The 25,369-nt window shown below is 45.0% G+C and overlaps 1 protein-coding gene and 1 pseudogene across 2 annotated transcripts in view; one reads left to right on the plus strand and one right to left on the minus strand.

The window, feature by feature from the left end:
* The window catches only part of S100a3 (S100 calcium binding protein A3), a 55,425-nt gene that overhangs the window by 2,985 nt on the left and 27,071 nt on the right, over positions 1 to 25,369 (plus strand). The window contains exons 1-2 of one of the 2 annotated variants that reach the window (XM_008761122.4): positions 12,236 to 12,370; positions 12,473 to 12,614. In XM_008761122.4, the coding sequence (XP_008759344.1) occupies positions 12,596 to 12,614 (19 nt within the window). In that variant the 5' untranslated portion in view covers positions 12,236 to 12,370; positions 12,473 to 12,595. Of the gene's footprint in view, positions 1 to 12,235; positions 12,371 to 12,472; positions 12,615 to 25,369 lie in introns of those variants that run through there. The other variant, XM_039101554.2, reaches the window with a different exon arrangement.
* Positions 20,740 to 25,369, minus strand: part of Mier3-ps1 (MIER family member 3, pseudogene 1) — a 12,799-nt pseudogene continuing 8,169 nt past the window's right edge.

Below are 25,369 nucleotides of genomic sequence, written 5' to 3' on the forward strand. Positions count from 1 at the left end.
AAGGGACCAGAACACAGAGCAAGGGGCATGTTCATTTCAAAGTGAACATGTATAAATCCCATCTCCTGATGGCCCTCTGTCTCAGCACTCACTCCGTTCTCCCCACTGTTGAGGCCTCTGACTCCCTTCCTCTTCAGCATCCCCGGGTGAGTCTGATTTTAGGTTTTGCTACTCAGTCTTCAAACGCCCAGACTCAGTCTCCAATCTCTTCAATCCTTATTACACCATGGCAAACCATGGTCACCTTTCAGTTAAATGGAGCATTGCCCCTTGCCCCTTTCTGGAGGTCAGATGCTACATAGTCACTTTTATATCCATACAGCACCAGGAGTGAGTCTCACTTGTGGGCCTTCCTTTACGAGACTTCCTGGCACAGACCTTGAATTTGCAGCAATCTGGAGTGTAGGGATTACAGGTGTGCTTCCCATGCTCAGCTAGCAGTGAGTCTTTAATAAAGTATATTAGATCACATCCCTCCTCTGCTCAAAATCTTAGTGTTTCCCAGGTTCCCCAGGGGGAAGCTGAAACAGGATAAGAATAACAGTGTCATGTAGAGCAAGACTGGGAGAGGAAGGGACTTCAGACTCCACTGAGAAGGATCTAATGGCAGTGGGAACCTGTGTTTTACAAATACATCTTATCCAGGTTTGATTGATTCCCAGCACACACACGGTGGCTGACTACCTGTGACTCCAGTTCAGGAGTAGGAGGAGGGCTGACACCCTCTTCTTACCTCCCAGGACACTGTATACAAGTAGTACACAGACATGCATGTAGGCAGGAAATAAGCTGCCCCGTTTAGGCCCAGATGATGTGTTCACAGAGACCTCCAACAAGGAGGTCAATGATGTCAGTAGCTAGGCTAGGCTTACTTAGGGCAAACATGATGTATGACCTCATTGTCCTGGCACTTCTCCCTGCTAGACTAGATGATGCTGTTCATAAGTGTACCTTACCACTGTTTACTGAGAAAACCTCTAACTTTTAACCTCCTTACAAATTATACTCCTTAGGCAAAGTTAGAAAGAAAGGAAGTGGTTTCTTAGCAACCTGTAGAGATGTTCTTTGAGGGTCAACAGAATCCTATAAACACCATGTGTACAAGAACATAATGGTGACTCACCCCGAGGAGCCCCACTTGTCTTATCAGGTATACGTTGCTCACTTGGAATGCCCCATGCCTGCCTACTGTTTTCTTTTATTTTTGTACCAGGGATTGAACCCAGGGCCTTACAGATGCTCAGCAGATACCTTCCCACTGAGCTGGACCCTCCCTCTTTGTCTTACTTTGTTTTACTTTCAGACAGGCTCTTTTGAAGTTTTCCCGGTGGGTCTTGAACTTGTGATGCTTCAGCCTCCTCAAGAGCTGGGATTATAGGCCCATGTCACGATCCTGCTTTGTTTCTTGACACAGCACCTATAGATCTCTAAAATGTTGTTTATCCTTTTCTTCTCTACAGTGAAGGGTTCCCTCCTGTCTTGTTTACTGTGTCGTTCCAGTACCTGCCATGTAGCCGGTGCTCAACAGTTAAAGGATAAATGCACTCCCATGTGGAATCTGAACTTTACCACATCCCACATCCACGTTTTTTGTCCTCGTGTTCTTTGCTGTCTTATTCAGGTGTCCTCATCTGTCTTAGGTTTCTGTTGTTGTGAGGGGACACCACGAACAAAAGCAATTTGGGGATGAAAGTTTTATTTCACTTCTACATCACAGTTCATCACTGAAGAAGTTAGGGCAGGACCCCGGATGCAGGAGCTGATGGAAAGGCCGTGGAGGCATGCTGTTACTGGTTTGTTCTCCATAACTTGCTCAGCCTGCTTTCTTACAGCTCTCAGGGACACTAGTTAAGGGTGGCACTGCCCACAGTAAGCTGGGCTTTGCTACATCAATCATCAGTCAAGAGAATGCGTGCAGGTTCTTCCACGGGGCGATATTGTGGGGATATTGTCTCATTTGAGGTTCCCTCTTCCAGCATGACTCTAGTTTGTGTCAAGTGGACATAAGCCTAGCTAGCACAAAGCCTAGTCACAGGATTCTTCCTGAGTTCTTCTTTACCCCTTACTTCTCATGTCCAGTTGATCAACAAGATCTATTGTTTTTACCTCAAAAGTGAACCTCAGCCAGCCGTGGTGACAAATGCTTGCAGTTCAAGGACTTGGGAGGTTGGGGCAAGAAGATTGATGGGGTGAGGCTAACAGTGTCTGGGCTACAGATGTCTGTATCTTCCCATCCTACAGCCCCCCAGCTCCACCTCACAGTACTATCTCTGGACACCATGGTCGCAGGAAACAGACTTCTTGCATTTTTTTGCTGCCAACACTGTATACTTTGATCTTTTAAGTTTTTCTTTAGGCTTATTTTCTATGTCTGAGTATTTTGCTCGCATGTGTGTCTGTGCACCATATATATGCCTGGTGCCTGTGGAAGCTACAGTAGGAAGTTGGGTGCCCTTGAACTGGGGTTACAGATGGTTGTGAACCACCACGTGGGTGCTGGGAACAGAGCCCTGGTCTTCTGCATGAGCAACAAGTGATCTCTTAACCATCGAGACATTTCTTCAGCCCTGCTTCACTCTTGTAGAAGTAACTGACACTCTGGGTATGGTGTTAAGTGCTGTTAACTCAGCTCTTGCGAGGCTGAAGCAGGAGGATTAGAAATCAAGGTTAGCCTGAGCTACATATTGAGTGGTCTGAACACTATGTAGACCAGGCTGATGTTGATCCCACAGATGTCCTCCTGCTTCTGACTCTCCAGAATGCTGGGATTACAGGCTTGTGCCACCTTTTCCACTTTTTTTTGGGGTAACTTAACTCAGGACTCTGACCACACCATTAGTAATAGCAGCAACAAATGAAGCAAAGTGCAAGAAGAGGGGGTGGGGGAAGGGCAAAAACAAAACCCAAACAAATGAGAACCCTATGTGGTGGTTTGAATAAGAATGGATCCCAAAGGCTTACAGATTTGAATGTTGGGTCACCAGAGTAGCACTATTAGGAGGTATGGCCTTGTTGGGGTATGTGGGGCCTTGTCGAAGGAAATGCGTCACTCTGTGTGTGTGTGTGTGTGTGTGTGTGTGTGTGTGTGTTTGCTACCACCATGCTCCCTGCCTTGAGGATAATGACTAAACCTCTGAAATTATAAGCCAGCCCCAATGAAATGTTTTCTTTTAGTATTTATAATAGTATAAGAGTTGCCATTGGCCAGGCATAGTGGTGCATGCCTTTAATCCCAGCATTCAGGAGACAGAGTTCCAGGCCAACCTGATCCACAAAGTGAGTTCCAGAATAGCCAGAGCTACACAGAGAAACCCTGTCTTGAAAAACCACAATCAAACATCATCATCATCATCATCATCATCATCATCATCAACAACAACAACAACAACAATAACAACAGCAACAAAAGAGTTGCCATGGTCATGGTGTCTTCACAGCAATAGAACAGCAGGACAGAAAGTGGTACTGTTATGCCCAAGTTGCGGCTACCTAACGACCACTGGGGAGCCATATTCTGAAGTAAAACACATAAGGGTCTTTATTAAAGCTCTTGAGCAAGGTCTTTCATTGTTTCCATTGCAATGGGTCACAGTGAGAGGCCCGAGTCTAGGGGTTCAGGGTTTTCACTGTGGTTACAGCAAACTTGGGGGGATTTCCATATGGGTCAGCAAGTTAAAAGTTTAAAAACTGCACTTCTGGTGTAATCTGCAGGAACTGAGCTGGAGGGCAGAACCACCTGACAAACAGGATGGTCAGGTTGTCTATTCTTCGCAGGATGTTTTAGGCTATCTCTATGTACCTTGGTCCTGCTTTTGTAGCCTGACTGGCTGTTGCCATAGGATGCTTGCTCAAGAGGACTCTGTGATTTTCTTCGTGAGATTGGAGTTTAGCCCCTGTTGGTTGGGCTTTACAGTACCAGGGTCTGGAATATTGCTGTGACTGGTCTGACCAGGCTTCTTGTTGCCAGAATGTGGACTTCGGGACTTTAGATTAGGAAAGCAGTTGAGCATTTTAACTGGGGCACAATGAGTCATGCTATTAGAAGCAGGGAAGATGGCGATGCTAAGAGCAATGTAGATTATGATGGCCCAGCTCACAAGCTTTCAGAGGAGACTATCAGTAAGTGGCCTACAGCTTGTTCTTATAATAGTTTGATGAAGAATATGACTGTTTTTTGCCTTTGTTTGAAAAGTCTTCCTGAGGTTAAATAGAGGAGTTTTGGGGTGAATGGTGTTGACAGAGAGATTTCAGAACAGCCTAGTATTGACTGTGTCACAGAGCTACTAGTGGCCAGTCATGCAGATCCATAATGAAAAGGAACAAGCTGAGTCATCAGAAATGTACAACTTGAAGAGAAAAGGGGCACCAGGAAGTGTAATGGAGCTAAGCCCAGTGCTCAAGGAGATTAAAAGTTAAAAAAAAATGCTGCTGATGCTAAATAGAATAAAGGGACCTCTGAGCAAGACCCCAGCCAGCTTAGCTTCCAACTTGTGAAAAGGAATTAAAGAAAGGTTTAGGGCCAGGTGTGGTGGTGCACACCCTTTATTCCAGCATCCAGGAGGCAGAGGCAGGAAGATCTCAGGTGGTCAGCCTGGTCTACAGAGCTGCAGGACAGCCAAGCGTAGACAGTAAGGGAAAACATTGAAAACAGAAAGCTGGTGTTTCATTTGAATGAGGGGGACATGTTCCTGCTCTAGCAAGCAGAAGAACTTGGCAGCTTCGGCCACATGGTTCTGGCATTATAGTTAAAGATATAAGAAAGGGGTTGTGGAGTCTCCCTCTATAGCTAAGGAAAGTTGTTGATGTCAGGCATGTGTCAGGGATTTTCCTGTATGGAGGCCCAGAGTGGCCTTTGCATGAAGCTATGAAGGTGAAGACTGGACTGCCTTGGAGACCCCAAATAGTTGGAGAAGCCAGAGTTGCCAAGGTCATGGTGTCTCTTTAAAGCCATACAATCCCAACTAAGACATCTTCCCACTGATGAACATCATCTGAGTTTCTCTCTGAGTGGTTATTTGGTCCTCTACAACAGAGGGCTCTGCCTCCTCAGATTCAATCAACTGTAGATTGAAATATTAAGCTTTTTTTAAACCTGTATTGAATATAAAATTTCCACCATCATCATCATCATATCATCATTATTATTGATATAGACCTCAGAATTTCCCTTATTATTATCGTCCCCCAAATAATCTTGTACAATGACCATTTGTGGAAATTATATTGTACTAAGTATTATGAGTACTCTAGTGGCTACCTACAGCATACATGAACATACATGTAGACTATTTATGCAAGCACTACACCATTTCCCAGAAAGGAGTGGTGTGAATTTTGGTATTCTTCAAGGGCCTAAGAACCAGTTTCCTGAGAATACCAAGAGATGAGAGAATACAATTAAGTAGACTGTGAGATGTATCCACAGAGCAAAAGGTACAAACGTGGGACCATGAATACACTATTTAGAAAAGTTCCATTTAGATTTCATCTGTACGTACCTGGAGAGAAAAATGAACAAATGACTGAACTTCAGATATTAAAAATATTAATTCTAAAAAAATCCAGCAGGAAAAAACCCCTCAACTCTTTAGCATATTTCATTTTATATAATCACACAGGGACTCTTCCAAGACAATGGGGAAAAATAGTAAATTCACTTTTACTCCTGTTTTCCCTGCCCCAGTCTGCCATGTTCTGATGACTGTGCCCATTAATATTAGAATGTTGGTGTGTTCACGTTCTGTTTGCTGCTATGATGGGCATGGGTGTTGGGCCTCAGTTCTCTGAATTCAGGGTTCACAAGCAGAGACCTAGCTTGGCCTCATCCCTGCGTCCTTTACTTGATTCATTATTTGGTTGGTTGGGTTTCAAAGGCTCTTGGCTCGTGTATTTCAGCATTCTTTCAGCTTGAGGCTGTTGCTGCTTGGCAGTGAATACAGCTCTTGGGTCATTCATTCTTTTCTCTGAGCCTCGCAGACACTGCTGCACTGTCTGTGGCCCCCAGTTTCCTGGGAAAGGCTCACAGTCACCCGGTTTCCTTTCCTCTAAGCAGCTGGCTTCCTCTTCTTGGATTCTCTCTCTTCTTAAATTCTTTGTTTTTTCAACTATTTTAGTGTTGGAATATTCTAGTTGTGTAGAAAAGGAAGAAAATAAAAATATTCAAATATGCTTTGTTGAATTTGAACAATTTTTTTCTGTTTGCTTCAAATCACTTAAAGTAGATAACTAAAGCCCACAGATCCAGGTTTTGGGGATACACCCATGTACACGCATCCCACAGCTGTGACCTTTATCCTGAATTAGAATATGTATATGATTCCATTATGGAAAAAAATTATTTGTAGTGCTGGGTTTAGAACCCAGGACCTGAACATATAAGGCAAGCATTCTATCTTTGAAAAGAAGGACTGAAGTACACCCTACATATTCCTAATAGTATATCATTTTTACATTGCATGTTTTTGTACTTTACATGAGTGGTATTGTTAAACCAGTGTGGTGGGGAGTGCTTGCAACTCCAACACTTGAGACGTAGGGAAGGGATCAGAAGTTCAAGGTCGCCTTAGCTACAGGTGAGTTCAAGGATGGCCTGGGGTGAGACTCAGCTTCAAGTTTTATGCCATCTCGATGAAGTCCCGTATGGTGGGGCCACCGTGTCCCGTGGCTGACAGGAGCCAGTTCACTGGTGCTTTAGGTCAGATACTTCACTATCATTTTATGCTAATATCATTGAGTTATGAGAGCCCATTTTTACTTCTTTAACTAGAACTTAATTAGACAGATGCAAGTCTGTCCTGTCTTATCACCTCACAGAGTGTAATATTACCCCACTTCTGGTCACACTCCAAATCAGTTGGATCTCGCAGAAGCATGGGCCAATAAACCGCAGCAGCTGCTGCTGGTTTGGGATGACTCTTACTCAAGGGACCTTACTGGCAGGAGGTGCCCTGCTGAAAGGATTACTTTAGCGTCCACGTGCATTGTAAAGACCTATGGCTCAGTGCCTACAAGAACTCAGAAAGTGCCGAGATGATGCATAAGACCATGCTGGATACTTTCTGGGGCTCCTGAGCTAGCTCAGCATGGTTTCATTTGTTCCAGCAGCCTCTGGAGCTGTGGGGAACACGCTTACCATGAAGCTCAGGCTTGCCCATCCTTGGCCTCTCGAATCCACCACTATGGGGCCTACGTCTGAGTGTTCTATCTCACTCAGACAAGCTGATGCACAATGAATCTGCTTCAGAGTTCCTCTGCAGGACGTTTGTTGCTTGTAGAAGTGTTTAGAGTTTGCTGGGAATTGAACTCAGGACTTCTGGAAGAACAACCTGTACTCTTAACCACTGAGCCATCTCTTAAGCTCCCCCTCACATCCACTGTTGTGTTCTTTATGCCAACCAGTGTAATTTTAATCTTCAGTATGTTCACTTTACTTAAAAATTTCTTTTGCATCTATTTGTGTGTATGTTTGCACACTAGTGTTATAGGGGCCAAGACCCCAGTAAGCCTCTAGACATTAGCACACCTGACTGACTCCATTTAGGTTGTGAAACTCAGCACCACCTGCCAAAACCAAAACAAAGACCTAAGCCATCAATGTCCATAGTTCTGGGAAAGTCTCTAAATCTATTAACCTTGCTTTTTAGTTCTGTACTTCTGCTTCTGGCTAACCGTTCTTTTTAAATGTAACCCAGGATACGGTTTTTGTGCTTAAAAAAATCTCACTCTGTGTATACTGTGGGACACACAGGGAATCATTACAGCTTCCACAATAATTTGTTCCACAATGTTTTGTTTATTTTTTCATTTTTGTTTTTATTTTTTGGGGGGGAAGTTGCAAGGGCAGAGGCTGGATATAAAGGGACAAGTAGATGAGTGGGATTGGGGTGCATGATGTGAAACTCATAAAAAAATATCATTAAAAAGTTTTAAAAAAAGCTCACTCTGAGAAAGGCTCAGGGCTACACTGGGATCCCAGAACACCCAGCGCAGTTGCTGGCCAGCTAATAAAGACTTTCTACTGCCCTACACCCACATCCAAACAGTCTTCTCTGGTGGACTTCCACACCCCTAGAGTGCCTGTATGTGTTCACGCACACATGAGTGGGTTGCAATTGCACGTGGAGGTCAGAGGACCACTTGCAGAGGTCTGTTCTCTCTTTATCTAGGGCTGAACTCAGGCCCTCCCTCAGTCTTGGTGGCCTTTCCACACTGAGCCACCTCCCCAGGCCTCACTTTATTCTTTTTACTGACTTCCCTCTTTATTTCTGTCACCAATCTCTTCTTTATCTTTTGAGGGTATTTATTATCCTATTTGAATTTCCTGGTCCATCTGTGTCTATCATTCTGCCCCGAATGGTTTATAATAATTAGTCTTTGAACATACTTTAATACCATTGCTGCACAAGATAACACGCTCTGTTATTGACTGGTGAGCATATGTGCCTGGACCAGGCACTGACACATATTTCACTTCAATTCAAGACATTTCAGTTACTGCATCTGGTAATGAATGACCAAAGGCACCAAGAACCAGTGTCCTGATCACTTGCTGCCCCTTTGTTGAGTGACATCCTAATGACTGGAAACATGCAAGAAAAGATGGATGCCTTCACCTCCAGAACAAAAACAAAAAGGACGGGACACAATGTAACTTTAATTTTTTTCAAACTTTATTTTTGATGATTTTTTTTTGTTTGTTTGTTTTTGTTTCTTTTTCTTTTTTTCGGAGCTGGGGACTGAACCCAGGGCCTTGCGCTTGCTAGGCAAGCGCTCTACCACTGAGCTTAATCCCCAACCCCTTGATGATGGTTCTTAAATGCTTTAACCTCCCTTGTAGCTCACCACCCACCAGAAGTAGTGGAAAAGAAGGGGTGGGGGTGGGGGAGTAGACCTGTTTAGAAAGGTTCTTCAGAGCGGCTCCCATCTGTGTTGTCTGGAAATTGTCAGTTCAGGTTGGCAGGGGCGGCTCCATTCACTTGAAAAGACCTCATCAGATACTCCATCAGTCCCGTTCGGTAGAGTCGGGTTAACGACAGTGGTGATACGACTTAGCAGAGACAGCCAGGCCTCAGCCTCAGTGCGAGTCACCAGGAGTTCTCGGCTGTGCCTCTTTCAGGGAAGTGAAGAGCAGTGAAGACACAAGACCCACAAGCCTTGCACAACTAGCTGTACCAGCCAGCCAAGCTGTCTCCATAACTCTGTGGAGTCCTATTTATACCCTTCAAACATCACCTGTCCTACATGTGATGTGTGATGTCCTCCATGTAGCATGGCTCTTGACGTGTATCCAATCAGAGTTCAAGGAAGCAGCAAGAAACTGCAGCACATCACCAGAAGTTTTTTGGTGCACTTCTCTCTATGGAGTTCCAACAAGTGCAGCTCAATTACGCAATGTAAGGCAGACCAATACATGCGTGTTGTTAGCAAAGAATCCTTCATCATGTGTCCTTTCACGTGTTTCTTTAGCAGAACATCCTGTCTCCTATGTCTGCCTCAGTGAAACATTCTTTCACGAGTCTGCCTTAGCCTTTCACCTGTGTCCATTTCAGGAAAACATTCCTTCATGTGTTTGCCCCAGAGAAACACTGTCCAACACAACTGACTTTCCTAAGAACCCTTAAGTTTCTACTTCAACACCAGTGTTCTCAGGATCAGAAGCTGGTGACAGCACAGTAGGAGGGCGACCCTGAGGCATGTGCTTCTGAACTGAAAGCTGAACAGATAATACCAGGACGCCACCCAAGTGCTCAGATTACAGTCCTGTGCCACCTTGCCTTGTTAACTTCAATGCTTGTCTTTCTTACTTATTTATATGTATGGGTGCTTTGTCTGCATGAATGTCTGTGCATCACGAGGCTGCCTGGTGCTTCTGGAGAGCAGAAGGGGGGCATCAGATACCCTGGGATTGGGATTACAGACGATCCTCAGTTGCTCTGTGGGTGCTGGGAACTAACCGAGGGTTCTCTGCAAGGGCAGCAAATGTTTTTAATCACTGATCAATCTTAATCCCCCCCCAACTGTTTTTTTTTTTTTTTTTTTTTTTTTTATTTTCCTTGGGTAGGTTTATGTGGCTGGTTGATTTCTGTAGTGGTTAAGAGTCTTTTGTGCTGGCTACTGAGACATGTTTTCTCTGAGAGACACTGATTTTAGATAATTAAAAAATCTTCAGTCTCAGCTTTAGGGAAAAACTGGTTAGTCTGGTTTAAAATGCCCAAGGCCACTACCAGTTTGGCAACACTTAATACAATTAACTTTATATTTAGAATTTTCTACTGTAAGATAGGGTCCGACGTTAGCCGGGGACTGGCCTCAAACTTTCTATGTAGCTGACACTGGATTTGAACTCTTGGTCCTTCTGTCTTCGCCTCCTATGTACTGGGTACTGAGATTACATGTCCATGTCTAACTTTCTCCAGGAAAGCTGTTTTTCTTCCAGTTAGAATGTAAGGACATGTACAGACTTCCTCTTTGTTGGTGTCTTTCAGTTCAATGTCTCACATAGGGACAAGGATTCTTGTATCATGTGTGTGGGGGTTTTTCCAGTTCCCAGCTGCTTGTAAACATAACTGAAGCCCTCTGCCCCCCAGAGCTAGAAAGACACTTACCCAAGGACAGCTGTAGGGTTTGAGGATTCTTGTATCATGGGGGGGGGGGTTTCCAGTTCCCGGATGCTTGCAAACATAACTGAAGCCCTCTGACCCCAGGGCTAGAAAGACACTTACCCAAGGACAGCTGTAGGGTTTGAGGATTCTTGTATCATGTGGGGGGGGGGTTCCAGTTCCCAGCTGCTTGCAAACATAACTGAAGCCCTCTGCCCCCCAGAGCTAGAAAGACACTTACCCAAGGACAGCTGTAGGGTTTGAGGATTCTTGTATCATGTGGGGGGGGTTTCCAGTTCCCGGCTGCTTGTAAACATAACTGAAGCCCTCTGCCCCCCAGGACTAGAAAGACACTTACCAAAGGACAGCTGTAGGGTTTGAGGATTCTTGTATCATGTGGGGGGGGGGTTTCCAGTTCCCAGCTGCTTGCAAACATAACTGAAGCCCTCTGCCCCCCAGAGCTAGAAAGACACTTACCCAAGGACAGCTGTAGGGTTTGAGGATTCTTGTATCATGGGGGGGGGGGTTTCCAGTTCCCGGCTGCTTGCAAACATAACTGAAGCCCTCTGCCCCCCAGAGCTAGAAAGACACTTACCCAAGGACAGCTGTAGGGTTTGAGGATTCTTGTATCATGTGGGGGGGGGTTTCCAGTTCCCGGCTGCTTGCAAACATAACTGAAGCCCTCTGCCCCCCAGAGCTAGAAAGACACTTACCCAAGGACAGCTGTAGGGTTTGAGGATTCTTGTATCATGTGGGGGGGGGGTTTCCAGTTCCCAGCTGCTTGCAAACATAACTGAAGCACTCTGCCCCCCAGAGCTAGAAAGACACTTACCCAAGGACAGCTGTAGGGTTTGAGGATTCTTGTATCATGTAGGGGGTTTCCAGTTCCCGGATGCTTGCAAACATAACTGAAGCCCTCTGCCCCCCAGGGCTAGAAAGACACTTACCCAAGGACAGCTGTAGGGTTTGAGGATTCTTGTATCATGGGGGGCGGGTTTCCAGTTCCCGGCTGCTTGCAAACATAACTGAAGCCCTCTGCCCCCCAGAGCTAGAAAGACACTTACCCAAGGACAGCTGTAGGGTTTGAGGATTCTTGTATCATGTGGGGGGGGGGTTTCCAGTTCCCGGCTGCTTGCAAACATAACTGAAGCCCTCTGCCCCCCAGAGCTAGAAAGACACTTACCCAAGGACAGCTGTAGGGTTTGAGGATTCTTGTATCATGGGGGGGGGGGGTTTCCAGTTCCCGGATGCTTGCAAACATAACTGAAGCCCTCTGCCCCCCAGGGCTAGAAAGACACTTACCCAAGGACAGCTGTAGGGTTTGAGGATTCTTGTATCATGTGGGGGGGGGGTTTCCAGTTCCCGGCTGCTTGCAAACATAACTGAAGCCCTCTGCCCCCCAGAGCTAGAAAGACACTTACCAAAGGACAGCTGTAGGGTTTGAGGATTCTTGTATCATGTGGGGGGGGGTTCCAGTTCCCAGCTGCTTGCAAACATAACTGAAGCACTCTGCCCCCCAGAGCTAGAAAGACACTTACCCAAGGACAGCTGTAGGGTTTGAGGATTCTTGTATCATGTAGGGGGTTTCCAGTTCCCAGCTGCTTATAGACATAACTGAAGCCCTCTGTCCTCCAAAGCTAGAAGCACCCCTTCCCAAGCACAGCTGTAGTGCTCATCGCCCATACTGCTGTGCCTCATAGCTCCCATACTGCTGTGCCTCATAGCTCCCATACTGCTGTGCCTCATAGCTCCCACTTTGATGTGGGCCTTGGGTAATTTACTTTCGTCTGAGTTTAGCTACAGACTAAGAAAGGCATTACTGTTCTGCTTTAACCACATGGAAACGGCAATCTATCTTCTCTCTTTTATTACAGGGGAGAGTGCTAACGCCAGCCGTACCCTACAACACAATTATGCAGCTGAATTTCCTTACATTTGGGGAAGTTGCAGGGGTCAGCACAGAATGAGCCTCATCCTGGAAAACCACCTCCCTGATAATGGTTTCTCCCCTGCCAGGTAAGTTTTTAATTTTCCTTTTCTTTACTCTAAAGACTCTTATTTTTTGCCACGTGTATAAATGTGTGACTGTGTGTTGGCATGTGCATGGGAGTGTGGGAGTGGCCCTTGGAGGCCAGAAGAGGGAATTGGGGTGCCCCCACCCCCAGCTGGAGTTACAGGTATTGCACAGTGCCTGCTGTGGATGCTGGGAACTGAATTCAGGTCCTCCAAAAGAACAGTGCCTGCTCTTAACTATGGAGTTACCTCTCTAGACCCTAGCTTTTTTTCTTGTCCTAAGAGTTTGAATGTGTGTGTGTGTGTGTGTGTGTGTGTGTGTGTGTGTAATATGATTTACTCATTAAATATGGAGAGTGAAGTATTTATTTTAGATTATTACTCTTACCATTTGTTCTCAGGAATATCAATTATGTATCATTTGATTTTTTTTTAGGCAGGTCTAGAGAACTGGGTAGCTCAGGCTGACCTGAAACTATCAGTCCTCCTGCTTCAGGCTTCTGAGAGCTGGGATCAGAAGTGTGAGCCACCATCTGGGCTAGAGATTGTTAGTTTCTTCCTTTTACCTTTTCTCCCTCCTCCCCTCCTTCCCCCTCTCCCTTTCTTCCTTTGCTCTTTGTTTCCTTCTTTTCTTTGTGACGGCATTTTCTCTGTATTCTGTATTCTGTAAAACTCTTTTCTGTAGCCCAGGCTGGCCTGAAATTCTCCATTTTTCTGCCTTTGTCTTCTGAGTGCAGGAATTACAGGCATGCACCAGTCTGCCTGAATATTTATTTCTTTTTTTGTGATGATGAGTGTCAAACCCCGGGGCCTTGTGTATCTAAGCACATTACCACTGGGCAGTATTAATGCTGCATTTTCCCCCATTTAACTTTTATGATATTCTATTCTAACTGTCGCATCCTTGAAGTTCCATTTTCTTTGGTCTATTGCAGCTCACACTGACCTTGAACTCTCTACGTACCCAAGAGTGGCCTTGCACATCTGATCCTCCTGCCTCTGCCTTCCAAATGCTGGGATTGCAGGTTTGTGCCCCCGCCCCCAGCTCTGCTATGTTTCCTGGAGCTCCCAGAGTAACTTTAAAGATCTAAACCAGGTTATATCATTCCATTATATAAAATTCCCCAGTCCTGGGGCTGGAGAAATGGGCTCAGTGGTTAGGGGCACTGACTGCTCTTCCAGAGGTCCTGAGTTCAATTCCAGCAACCACATGGTGGCTCACAACCATCTGTAATGAGATCTGATGTTTTCTTCTGTTGAGTCTGAAGACAGGAACAGTGTACTTATATATAATAAATAAATAAATCTTAAAAAAGTCATCAGGGGGTTGGGGATTTAGCTCAGTGGTAGAGCGCTTGCCTAGGAAGTGCAAGGCCCTGGGTTCGGTCCCCAGCTCCGAAAAAAAGAAAAAAAGATCCCCCATCCCTTCCATTTGGATTTAGAATAGAATCCAAGCTCATTGTGCTGCCCACAAGACTCTGCATTGGTCCTGTTGACCTTCAGTCCCATACCTGCTATTTCTTCCATTGCCATCCATGGCCTCCACACTGACTCTTCTTGACCCCTTTATACCTAGAACTCTCATCTCTGGGCCACTGCCTGGTGTGTTCCTGTGTCCCACTTCCAATGCAAAAAACTCCACAAACCTTAGCATGTCCTTTCTGGACCATGGTGCCTGGTGGATGCCAGCACCTGTGATTGGCATTGCTCTTATATGTTTCATTCACAGCACTTGTCCTGCAGTGTTGGGGACTGAACCCAGGGCCCCGAAGGTGCCAGGCGAGCACTGCTGAAGGACACCCCAGCCTTGGTTCCCAGCACTTGTTATAATTTGTGATTATATGCTTATTTCTTGACTTTTCATGAATGCATGTTCCACCAATAAAGGGAACATGTGCTTTTTATTTAGTCATCAGTTTAGTATAGTGCCAGCACTTACAGATAAACAACTGCTGAGTGTATAAACGATGAATTAGACTGTAATAGTGCACACCTGTAGCCCCAGCAACCTGGGAGTCGAAGATAGAATTAGGCTCAGAAGTTCAAGACTAGTCTGGGCCACAGTAAGAGTTCAAACTCTTGGAAACAATGAGAGAGTTATATCCTTGAGGGACATGCTTAAGGGCCTAAATCATGGAGAGGTTGACAGAAAGACCCAGAAGGCTTCTGAGCAAGTGAGTGGCAGAATCACAATTCTGTAATGACTGCAGAACTGGAGTGTCCAAAACGATCCAGCCATGAGGAGGATGCTCTCCCAGGACAGGCTGGTGTGAGGCAGTAGCCACAGAGCTCAGCTGGGTGAGGTTCCAAGGAAAGCCCGAAGCACGTGATGTGTGCCAAGTGAAGACTGTGGTTGTCCTGGTGTTAGGTCAGCTTGGAGTTCTACCAGCAAGGCAGAGATGCTGCCCACACTGTGGTTTACAATGTGGAAACAGGAATAGTGGAAACTCCAGGAGACCTGGGAGAGGGGTTGGAGAACTGGGTAAATATTACATTCTGGCCCTCTTGACTTTTTGGAGCTGTCTAAACTGTGAGGCGATAAGAAAGAGGGAGAGAAAAAGAGACCAGAGAGAACAGAGCAAGAGAGATGTGGAGGAGAGGCCAACTTTAGCCTTACCATTTGGGCTAGGAAGTGGCAGGGACTCCGGTAAAACTGCAGAGCCAGTGTGATTGAAGAGTGGTTCTCTACGGACTGTCCGGAATGCGTTCAAATCCAGGTCTACTCTCCATCCATGAGCTTCTGTTTCCAGATCTGCTCATCACAGACAACGGTTCTTGTTGTAAGTGTGGGTGAGAGTATTAAATTAGCTCAGGGCTTCTTAAACTTTTTTCCTTCTCAGCTATTTTTGCCTGAGAAATTTATAAAAGACCCTGTGCAGATAGATATAAAACAGGTATATAGGTCAAACCTTTGCTGATAATAAATTTTAAAGGTATTTATTTTAAAATAATATTTTGGCATGTATATAATTTTGTTAAAATGAACGAAAAATGGAATGCTAATGACATGGATGTGCTTGCTTAGTTTTTTATTTAAAAATGTTTGTTTCCTTATGAGATTGCCTTCCCTTTTTCCCTTCACACTCTCTCATATACCCCTGTCCACTCTCCTTCAAATTCTTGGTCTATTTTTTTTATCAGTTGTTGTTGCCTATATGTATGCATTTGCACATACATATATATTCCTAAGAATAACCTGTTGAAGTCATGTACTGTGTTACTTGTGTGCATGTTTTCAGGGTTGACCGTTTGGCACTGGACAATCAATGGTTGTGCTCCTCCCCGAGGAGGGCCACTTCCTGCTCCCAGCTGTCCTCAGTTGCCTATAGTTCTGTGTGTAGGGTTGAGGCCTAATGGGAGTATCCCCATCCAGTTTGGCATGTCTATTGTGTCAGACTTGTTCGGCTCTCGTTTGGGAGGTCATGTTGGTGAGACTTTACAGGCATAGCTTCTGGTGTTACTGGGAGACACAACCTCACAGCAAACTCCCTGTTCCTCTGGCTCTATTAATCTTTCAGTCCCTTCTGCAATGTTCTCTGAGTTTAAATGCAGAGGTGCTTTGTAGATTTTTCCATCGGGACTGAGCTCTGCGCCTCTCCATTTTGTTCAGTTGTGGTTTCCTGTAGTGTCTGTTGCAAAGAGAAGTTTCCTTGATGAGGGATGAAGATAACACTTATTCGTGGGTATGTGGACAGATGTTTATAGACTGTCTTAGGGATAATGCTGGCTTAGTAAGCTAGTGGTTATAGATCCTCCTCCAAGAACCATGATTTCACTAGCACTGAGCTGTTAGCTTGGTTTCCAATATCAAGCATCTTCTTCTTGTTGAACAGGTCTTAAGCCCAATTAGAGAGCTGCTGATTACCACCAAGGTATGTGTGCCATTACTGCACCCGTGGGTTATGCTGCCATGCTGGTCATTGCTGTGGTTCATAGGCATCATAGCTGGGTGAGAGTGTTGGCTGCCTCCCTCCTTTCATCATAGTTGGGTCGGATTATTGGTTGCCTCCCTCCTCTGGAAGTTTCCATGGTGCCGCCTGGTACCATGAAGACCAGTCTTCAAGGAGGGGCCATTTGGGTTGGTTCCAGTTCAAGAGTCTGAGCTGTTTCTGAAGTGTTTGGTGTCTTCATCAATAGGGATTTACCTTCCACCTCTGGGGGATAACCAAGGGCAACCTGCTTGTTTAGTCTTATATAAAGAATTAAATCTTTTTTTTGAAACAGGGTCTCCCTTATACATCACTGGCTGTCCTGGAACTCACAGAGATTTATCTGCCTCTGCCTTCCAAGTACTGGGTTAAAGGTGTGTGCCACCATGCTCAGCCAATCTTGGCTGAATATTTGCCTTTGCAGGATCAAGTTGGCAACTCAAATGGCAATCTTTTTTGATTTTTATTTTTTATTTTTTTAAAAAAGATTTATTTAATGTATATGAGTACTGTAGCTGTCTTCAGACACCAGAATAGGGCATCGCATCCCATTACAGATGGTTGTGAGCCACCATGTGGTTGCTGGGAATTGAACTCAGGACCTCTGGAAGAGCAGTCAGTGCTCTTAACCGCTGAGCCACCTCTCCAGCCCATCTTTTTTATTTTTAAATATTTTACTTATTTTTATCTTTAGACTATTTTATCCAATTTTCATTTTATTTCTTCATATGTTCACACAGTGTGTTTTGACCATATCCAACTCAAACCACCTACTCTATTCCCTCAGACCCTTTCATAATTTCCCCTCCTATGTCATGTCCTTCCTCTCCTCCTCTTCCTCCTCCTCCTCCTCCTCTTCTAAATAATCCACTCAGTCCAATTAGTGTTGCTTGCGTGCTCATGGGCGAGGGTTATCTATAGTAGCACGGGCAACTTACCAACAGCCACCTGCCCTGAAGAAATAGGACTCTTCCTCCTCAAGTAGGCACTGTAAGACGATCCTCTGTTGGGGTGCAGCCCCGTGGGTTCCTCTTGCATCCATGCTGGAATGTTGACTGGCTTGATCTTTTGCAGGTAATCACATCATATCATAAGCCACATCATACCTGGACGACAGCGTTCCACAGCACTTCCGGCTCTCCTCCCGCTTTTACGGTCTACATTCCCTTCCTTTATGTTTTCTGAGCCTTGGTGAGGGGAAAGGAAGGGTTGTAATTTGATGTAAATGTTCCATGAAGGGCTGGGAGATTTATTATCAGCTCTTTCACCAATTACAAGTTTGCTGCCCAATGAAAAATGAAGTTTCTCTGAGCAAGGCTGAGATCAGCACTAATCTATGATTGTGAACATAAATATTTTGAAGGCAGTCGGATATGTCAATTTAGCAAAAATAGTAGTAGCTCCCCCTGCTAGTACCCCGGGGCCTTTAAGTTTCCTAGACATGGGCTTTTGATTTGGTATACAGTACTGGGCACAAATTCCTCCTGTGGACAAGGGTTTGAACCCAATCAACAAGTTACTTCTATGTCTGTCATGCCAGTATCATATCTGGGGGTACATCTTGTTAGACAGTTGATTATCATAGCATGCATGGTCCAATGGTGAGTAAGATCATTGATGCCTTTTCTTTCTCAGTGGCCTGTATAGCATCCCTGTCACTCTGAAAGCTAGCTAATAGGGAGGAAACTTCTAGATCACTTCTGTCTTAGTTATGGTTTCTATTGCTGTGAAGAGATAACATGACCAAGGCAACTTTTATGAAGGACAAGATTTAATTGGGGGCTGGCTTACAGTTCTAGAGGTTCAGTCTATTATTGACATGGTGGGAAGTGTCCCCGCCAGCAGGGACCCAGTTATTCAGGGTCCCGAAGGGGCACTACCCTTGGGCCTAAATGGGGGGGCAAGAGAAGGAGACCAAGCAAAAGTTCTGTTGTCAAGGTCTCATTTATTGGGATGAACATTACAGCTTTTAAGGCTTTCAGGTAGGGGGAGTGACCTTTGTGAAACATGAAGGAGGGGGAGATGAGGGTATAGGCAGTGATAGCTGGAGGCAAAGAGGTCAGGTGGTGGAGACACCAGGTGTTGACTGAGGAGATAACTGATTTTTGCTTAGGCTGAAGCATCCCGTGAATGTTATCTTCCTGTGCTGTAAATTCATGGGAGAGGCTCTTAGAGGAGTATGTGTGGCCAAGAGTCACGTAGCCACTTTGAGCTATATACAGTCACAAAATGGCCAGGCCCAAATCCAATATGGCTCACTACAGGGAAGCAGGGCAGTGTGCAGGTAGACACAGCGCTGGAGAAGGTGCTGAGAGCTCTACACCTTGATCTGCAGGCAGCAGGATGTGACTGAATAACTAGACCGGGTGTGAGCTTCTGAGACTTCAGATTCTTCTTTCTAGTGACACACTTCCTTCAACAAGGCCATACCTACTTCAAAAAGGCCACTCCATTTGAGCCCATGGGGCCATTATTGTTCAAACTACCGTATGTTCTGTCTTGGTTTCTCTATGTTTGAATCAGTGTGTAGTCTTCATTGATAGCATCTTACTGTCTAGCTGGGCTTGGGAGATAAGGGCAGTGGCAATAGTCTGTGCTGTTTTAAGGGCTCTGAAGCATCCCTGATCAATAACCTATACTAGGGACATAGCCTATACTAGGCATTGAGATTTTCTGTTAGTAACTCATGTCTTCTAGGGGAAGCACTGCCCATCCATGTGGACAGGCAGACATAGTCTGGAGAACATTTGTGTTCAAACTCTTCTTAAAGTTAAGAAAAAACAGTTTACACACTAGTGAGTTTTCCTAGGTCTGTCTGTCTGTCTTTCTTTGTCTCTTTCTTTTTTTTTTTGTCTTTTTGAGATAGAATTTACTAGGTAGCCCTAGCTAACCTGGAACTTACTGTATAGACCAGATTGGCCTTAAAGTTACAGAGATCCAACTGCCTTACAGGTGCATGCCACCATTCCCAAGCACTCGAGCGTGCACGCATGCACGCGCACACACACACAGACACACAGACACACAGACACACAGACACACACACACACACACACACACACACACACACACACACACACACGGCAGCAAGAGCCTTTACCTACTAAGCCATCTTCTCTGTCTCCCTCTGCCTTCCACTTTTTTTGGGACAGGATCTCATTTATTCCAGGCTAGCCTTGAACTTACTGTGTAGCTGAGGATGACCTTGAAGAATGTCTAAGACTCCTGCCTCTACCCCTGGAGTGCTAGGATCATAGGCTTGTGCTAGGATCCCAGGCGTATACAGTGTCAGGAACTAAAACCAAGACTGTGCATGCTAAACAAACACTCTGTCAGCTAAGCTACATTTCCAGGGTCCCCAAACAGCAATTTTATTGATTTTTTTAATTTGAGACAGGGTTTCTCTAGGTAGCCCTGGCTGTCCTGGATCTTGTTCTGAGGCTGACCTCAAACTAATGGAATTAAAGGAGTGCACCACCACACCTGGCCTCAAGCAACAATTCTTAAAATCAAACATCCAAACATAATACAATCCAAAAATACATTAATTTGTTATGAATTTGCTGAAGGACGATGACATGAAAATATTAATAGTCTTTGTTTTCCAGGCTGAAGAGCTGGCTCAGCAGTCAAGAACATTGGCTGCTCTTTTTTTTATTTTTTTGCAGTTTAAAGAAACCTACCCCTGCTTTTATTAATAAAGAAAGTAAAACAAACAAACAAACAAACAAACAAACAAGAGCTACATTGCAGGGTTGGTACCTGTAAACATTGTGATTCCACTGCCTCCATTACAGCAAAAGGAGTTGACATGAAAAGAAGCCACACATCAGTTCAGAACATCTGTGCTGGTTTGAGCTGGTAGCCTCTGTCTACAGGTTTTAAATCTGGGGTGAGGGCAATGGGAACAGAAAAGGAGGAGGATGTGGGGAGAGGTATTAAGGGATGAGGAAGAGAAGCAGAACTTAAAACTGCACCACAGAGTTTAATCTTAGTTCCCAACTCTGCTGATCATGGTTCATTTCCGTGTTTATGGATTGAAAAATGAAAATACTCTTGACAAATCAAGATATAGTTCTATACACATTGACATCACCGATGTCATAGTGAGAAAGGTTCAAACTTCCAGTGCAAACCTGATAGCTCCCCTCAAGTTTACTGGCACTGCACACCCATTGTTTCTGGGCTTCTCATTCATGTCACTCTGAATGCTGATGTAGAGTGTGGGCATTGATGAATCCATTTGTCTCATTGGCAGACAAGCTGCCAAAGTCAGCCACAGAGACAGCCATTTTGGCATTGGTGATGTGACGTGTGTGATTTTCAAAGACTACACCCAGGTTATTAACAGAAACGTCATTCATAAAGGATTCAGGGTCAGCAATGCCCATTTTCAATCTCTTTGTTGGTCTTTCTGATTCTTCGCTGCACATGGGGTTTAATTCTGAGTGATAAAATCCAGTCTCAAATAAATTAAAACAATCACTTTCACCATTGCTGGGCAGGGTGAGTCACTCTTCCGTTACGACAGGTATATGATTGACTTGTCCACGGGGTGTGTTCCCCAGTGGAAGAAAGCTATCATCCAGACAATTCACGTCTGCAGAGTTACAGACAGCTGCTACACTGTTGGTCAAAGCTGTCAAGTCACTGGCAGCGAAGGAGCTGACAATGTTCAGTGGCTGACTTGGAATGGGCTCAGGCCGGTTAGAAGACTGAAGAACTGACCATATCAGCCAGAGACTCTGTTTCATCTACGAGACGATCCACATAGTCCGTAATGCCAGGGTGATGGCTATAGCATTTCTTTCCAAATTTTGTCTGTTGAGCAAAGTAATCATAGCGTTCTGACTTCCTCCACATCTAGTAGAAGGCTACACACCTGGCAACAGTTCTAGATCTCACCTTAGTTTTCTGAATGAGATAAAAATCTTTTCCATTAGGGCATGTTCAAAACTTCCGCACTCCTCTTCAGTCCATGCTGTCATTCCTTCTTGAGACGTCTTTCCATTACAGCAGTACCTTTCAATTGCTCCCTTTATACTGTGGTTACACTTGAGAAGCTCATATAATGCCTGTTTGTTATCCCTGGTGTGTGTGCCTGAAGAAATTCTGTCTAGGACTTAAGATCTTCGGAGGACAAAGACCCAAACTGGGCTCGAACTTCTAAAGGAAGCCTCCAGCTCCGCCATATTAGTTCCCGGATGGGGCGCCTGAGCCAATAGCAGCTGCAGCCCAACCCACCAGGCCACACTGGTTGTTCGTACAGAGGAGTTAAGTTTGGTTCCTAGCGCCCACATGCAGCTTAGAACCACCTGTAACTCCAGTTCTCGGGAATCTAACTTTCCTCTGGTCTCTGAGGGCTCCTGTGCGTACCCTTCTCCACACATATATATAGTTAATAAAAATAGGTCTTAAAAAATGTTTCTATAAAAGTAGAAAAGCTTGTACACACAGCAAAAAGACTGCAAATCGTAACGTAAACTAGTCTCAGGTCTGGGCAGTGTGTTAGCGTTCATTGGTGCCGCGAAACCTTGCATACCACAAAGTACTTGTTTGTGCTCAGAGACTAAGGCTGCAGTGAAGCAGTGTGATCCCACACTCTGATTCATTGTATGTTAGCTTTTGAATTAATCTCTGGTTGTTTGTTCCAAAATCTTTTACGGTTGCCAAAATTTTTTGTGACCCAACCCCCCCGCCCCCTTTCAGTTGTGACTGAATCCACAGATCCCTCTGAAGATAGGGTTGTAACTCACAGTTTGAAAAACCAGGACCTAATATATGTGCACACTATTCAGTATATTTAGTTTGTTTCCACCTACCTGCTGACTGCTTTTTTTTCCTTCTCAGAAGGACAAATTCTAAGAATTAGAGATTAAACCCAAGATTTCCAGAATGCTAGGCAAGAAGTCTACCAACTCCCCCCCTCTTTTTTATATAAGGTCTCTCTGTGTAGCCTTGGCAGTCCTGGAACTCCCTTTGTAGACCAGGCTGGCTTCTGCCTCCAGCCTGGTCTGGAGAGCTGGGTTTAAAGGCCTGTGCAGGAACACCTTTCCACCTTTATTGATCTGTGAGCTCCAACTGAGCCTTAGCTGAGACACTGAGTGTAGTCAGCAGCTTCTCCTCTCGTTGCTTTGATAAAAATCCTGGGTAACAACTTAAAGTTGAAAGGATTCATTTTGGCTTGAGGTTTGAGAAGGTATAGCCAATTATCCTGGGAAAGTGGGAGGAAGTAGTGCTAAATCAGCAGAAGGCTTACGATCTGTCAGCAAGTCCAGAAGCAAAGGGGTGAATGGGACACTTGGCCTGGCTCTAGCCCTCAAGGCCTGCCCTGCTTCCTCAAGTTAGGCTTCATATCCTAAAAGCTGTACAGTTTCTAAAACAGAGCGACCAGCTTGGGATCAGTGGGGATGTTTTCTGTCATGACACAGGATTAAACCCGGGGTTCTTTGGAAAATCAGTTGTGTTGGATGGTGTTTTGCTGGGGCAAACACGTGAAGGAATGTTTTCCTGGAGCAGACACAAGTGGAAGGATGTTTTGCTAAAGCAAAGGAATGTTTTTTGCTGATGCGGACACAGGCAAAAGGATGTTCTGTTAAAGCAAGTACATGAAAGGACATGTGATGAAGGATTCTGTGCTACTGACACACATGTATTGGTCCGCCTTACACTGTGTTGTTGAGCTCCATTTGTCGGGACTCCATAGAGAGAACTGCACCAAAAACCTTCTGGTGGTGTGTTGTGGCTTCTTGTTGCTTCAGCAGGCTCGGGCTGATTGACAGAGTGATGTCAGACTCATGACAGACAGACTCATGTGCCGAGGCAAGACACATACTGAGACAAGACCTGTGGAGGACACGTGATGTTTGGAGAGAGTAAATAGAACTTGACGGACAGTGACGGAGACTGTGCTAGGCTTGCTTATAGAGCTAGCTGTGCAGTGTTTGTTGGTCTACATCTTCACTGATCTTTACTTCACTGAGAGAGGCACAGCTGAGAACTCCTGGCATCCCTCTTGGTTCCTCCTGCTGACTCATGGTGAGGCTGAGGCCTGGCTGTCTCTACTAGGTAGTGCCACTTCTGCTGAATTGTGTTTGCTATTCCAACTCTACTGAACTGGACTGCTGATATATCCATATAATGTGAATGGATCAAGCTGCCGCTGCTGACTCGTGAACTAAATTACTAATTTCCTGATAACACAGGTCCACTGCCCCCATATACTTTCTTTTCTGCTACCTCTGGTGAGTGGTGGGCTAGAAGGGAGGTTAAAACATTTCAAAACCATCATTAAAAGGAATCTTTTTTTTTTTTTTTTTTTTTTTTGGTCTTTTTTTCGGAGCTGGGGACCGAACCCAGGGCCTTGTGCTTCCTAGGCAAGCGCTCTACCACTGAGCTAAATCCCCAGCCCCAAAAGGAATCTTTAAAAAAGTTAAAGTTAAATAGATTCTTAGCCCCCTATCCCCTTTATTTTGAGGCAGGGTCTTGCTAAATTGTTCTTGAATCTGTGACCTTCCTACCTCAGTTTCTTGAGTTGCTAGATCAGGCCTTGATGAAAGATTTAAAAAGAGATTCATTTTATTTTAAAGTATGTGTGTGTGTGTGTGTATGTGTGTGTGTGTGTGTGTGTGTGTGTATCTTTGTGTGAGTGTAGATATGAAAGTATGTTGTGTGTCTGTGTGTTAGTGAGTGTGATATGATTGTGTGTGTGTACCCATGCACACTTGTGGTCAGCATGGGATTCCCAGGAACTGGTGGGTGCTGGGAACTGAACTCTGGTCCTCCACAAGCCCAGTATAGGCTCTTAATAAGTCATCTCTGCAGCTCCTGAAAGATTAATTAAAGTTATGGCTGGGTGTGGTCATGGCACCTTCAATCTCAGCATTTGTGAGCCAGAGGCAGGTAGATCTCTGAACTAGAAGCCAGGTTGGTCTACATCGTCAGTAGCTGGTCAGCAAAGGCTACGCAATGAGACTGTCTCAATAAACAAACAACAAAGAAAAAATAAAAGTAAAAAATTAAAATAAAGATATAATAATTACTTTACTTCAAATTTTTTATTTCTGTATACTCAAGTGTGCACATACATGCGAGTACCTGCCAGAAAAGATCTTCTGACCCCCTGAAGCTGGACTTATAAGCAGTTGTGAGCCACCAGGTATGGGTGGGGACCTGAACTTCTAGGCCTCTGCGAGAACAGCACAAACTCTTAACTACTGTGCTATCTCTTCACCCCTAAAAGGACTTAATAGAATTAATGTTAATTACTGGGTCAAGATTCAAGTATGGATCCCAAAGTCTTAACTCTTTTACCATAACTGATCTCTGAAACCACTTTCTCATGAGTAACACCCTAGGTTTAAAAACACTGCTCCCACTGAGTCACCTGTTTCCTTCCTGAAACTGGCTACCATCCCTTTCTGGAATGAGGAACTTCCCTGAGTTCATTGGAACATACCAGGACATGGCTCTCAAGTTGGATGCTGCTGAGAGGATCGCTAATCACTTTCATTTGTGTGAATTCCTCTCAGCACCAGTTCCAAGTAACACTGTCCACTGTTGGCCCTGTCTTCTGGAAAGTGGTGGAGCCCAGCTTCAGCCTCAAACCTGCCTGACACAGGCTTATGTACTTGCTGGGACAGCAGTCAGCCTCTGGCTAGGGAAGGCCCCGGGAGTTGGCAGCCAGGGTACAGATGTTCTGAGCTCTTGATTCAAGCATCTGGTGGCAGGCCCTCTGCAGCCTGGCTGCCAGGAGCTGTGGGATGTGGAAGCCTGGCTCCAGTCCTTTCAGCTACAGTGTGGAGGAATGATGGTCCAGATGGTGGCTCT

Source organism: Rattus norvegicus, chromosome 2, assembly GCF_036323735.1.
Source record: "Rattus norvegicus strain BN/NHsdMcwi chromosome 2, GRCr8, whole genome shotgun sequence".
Classification (NCBI taxonomy): Eukaryota; Metazoa; Chordata; class Mammalia; order Rodentia; family Muridae; genus Rattus; species Rattus norvegicus.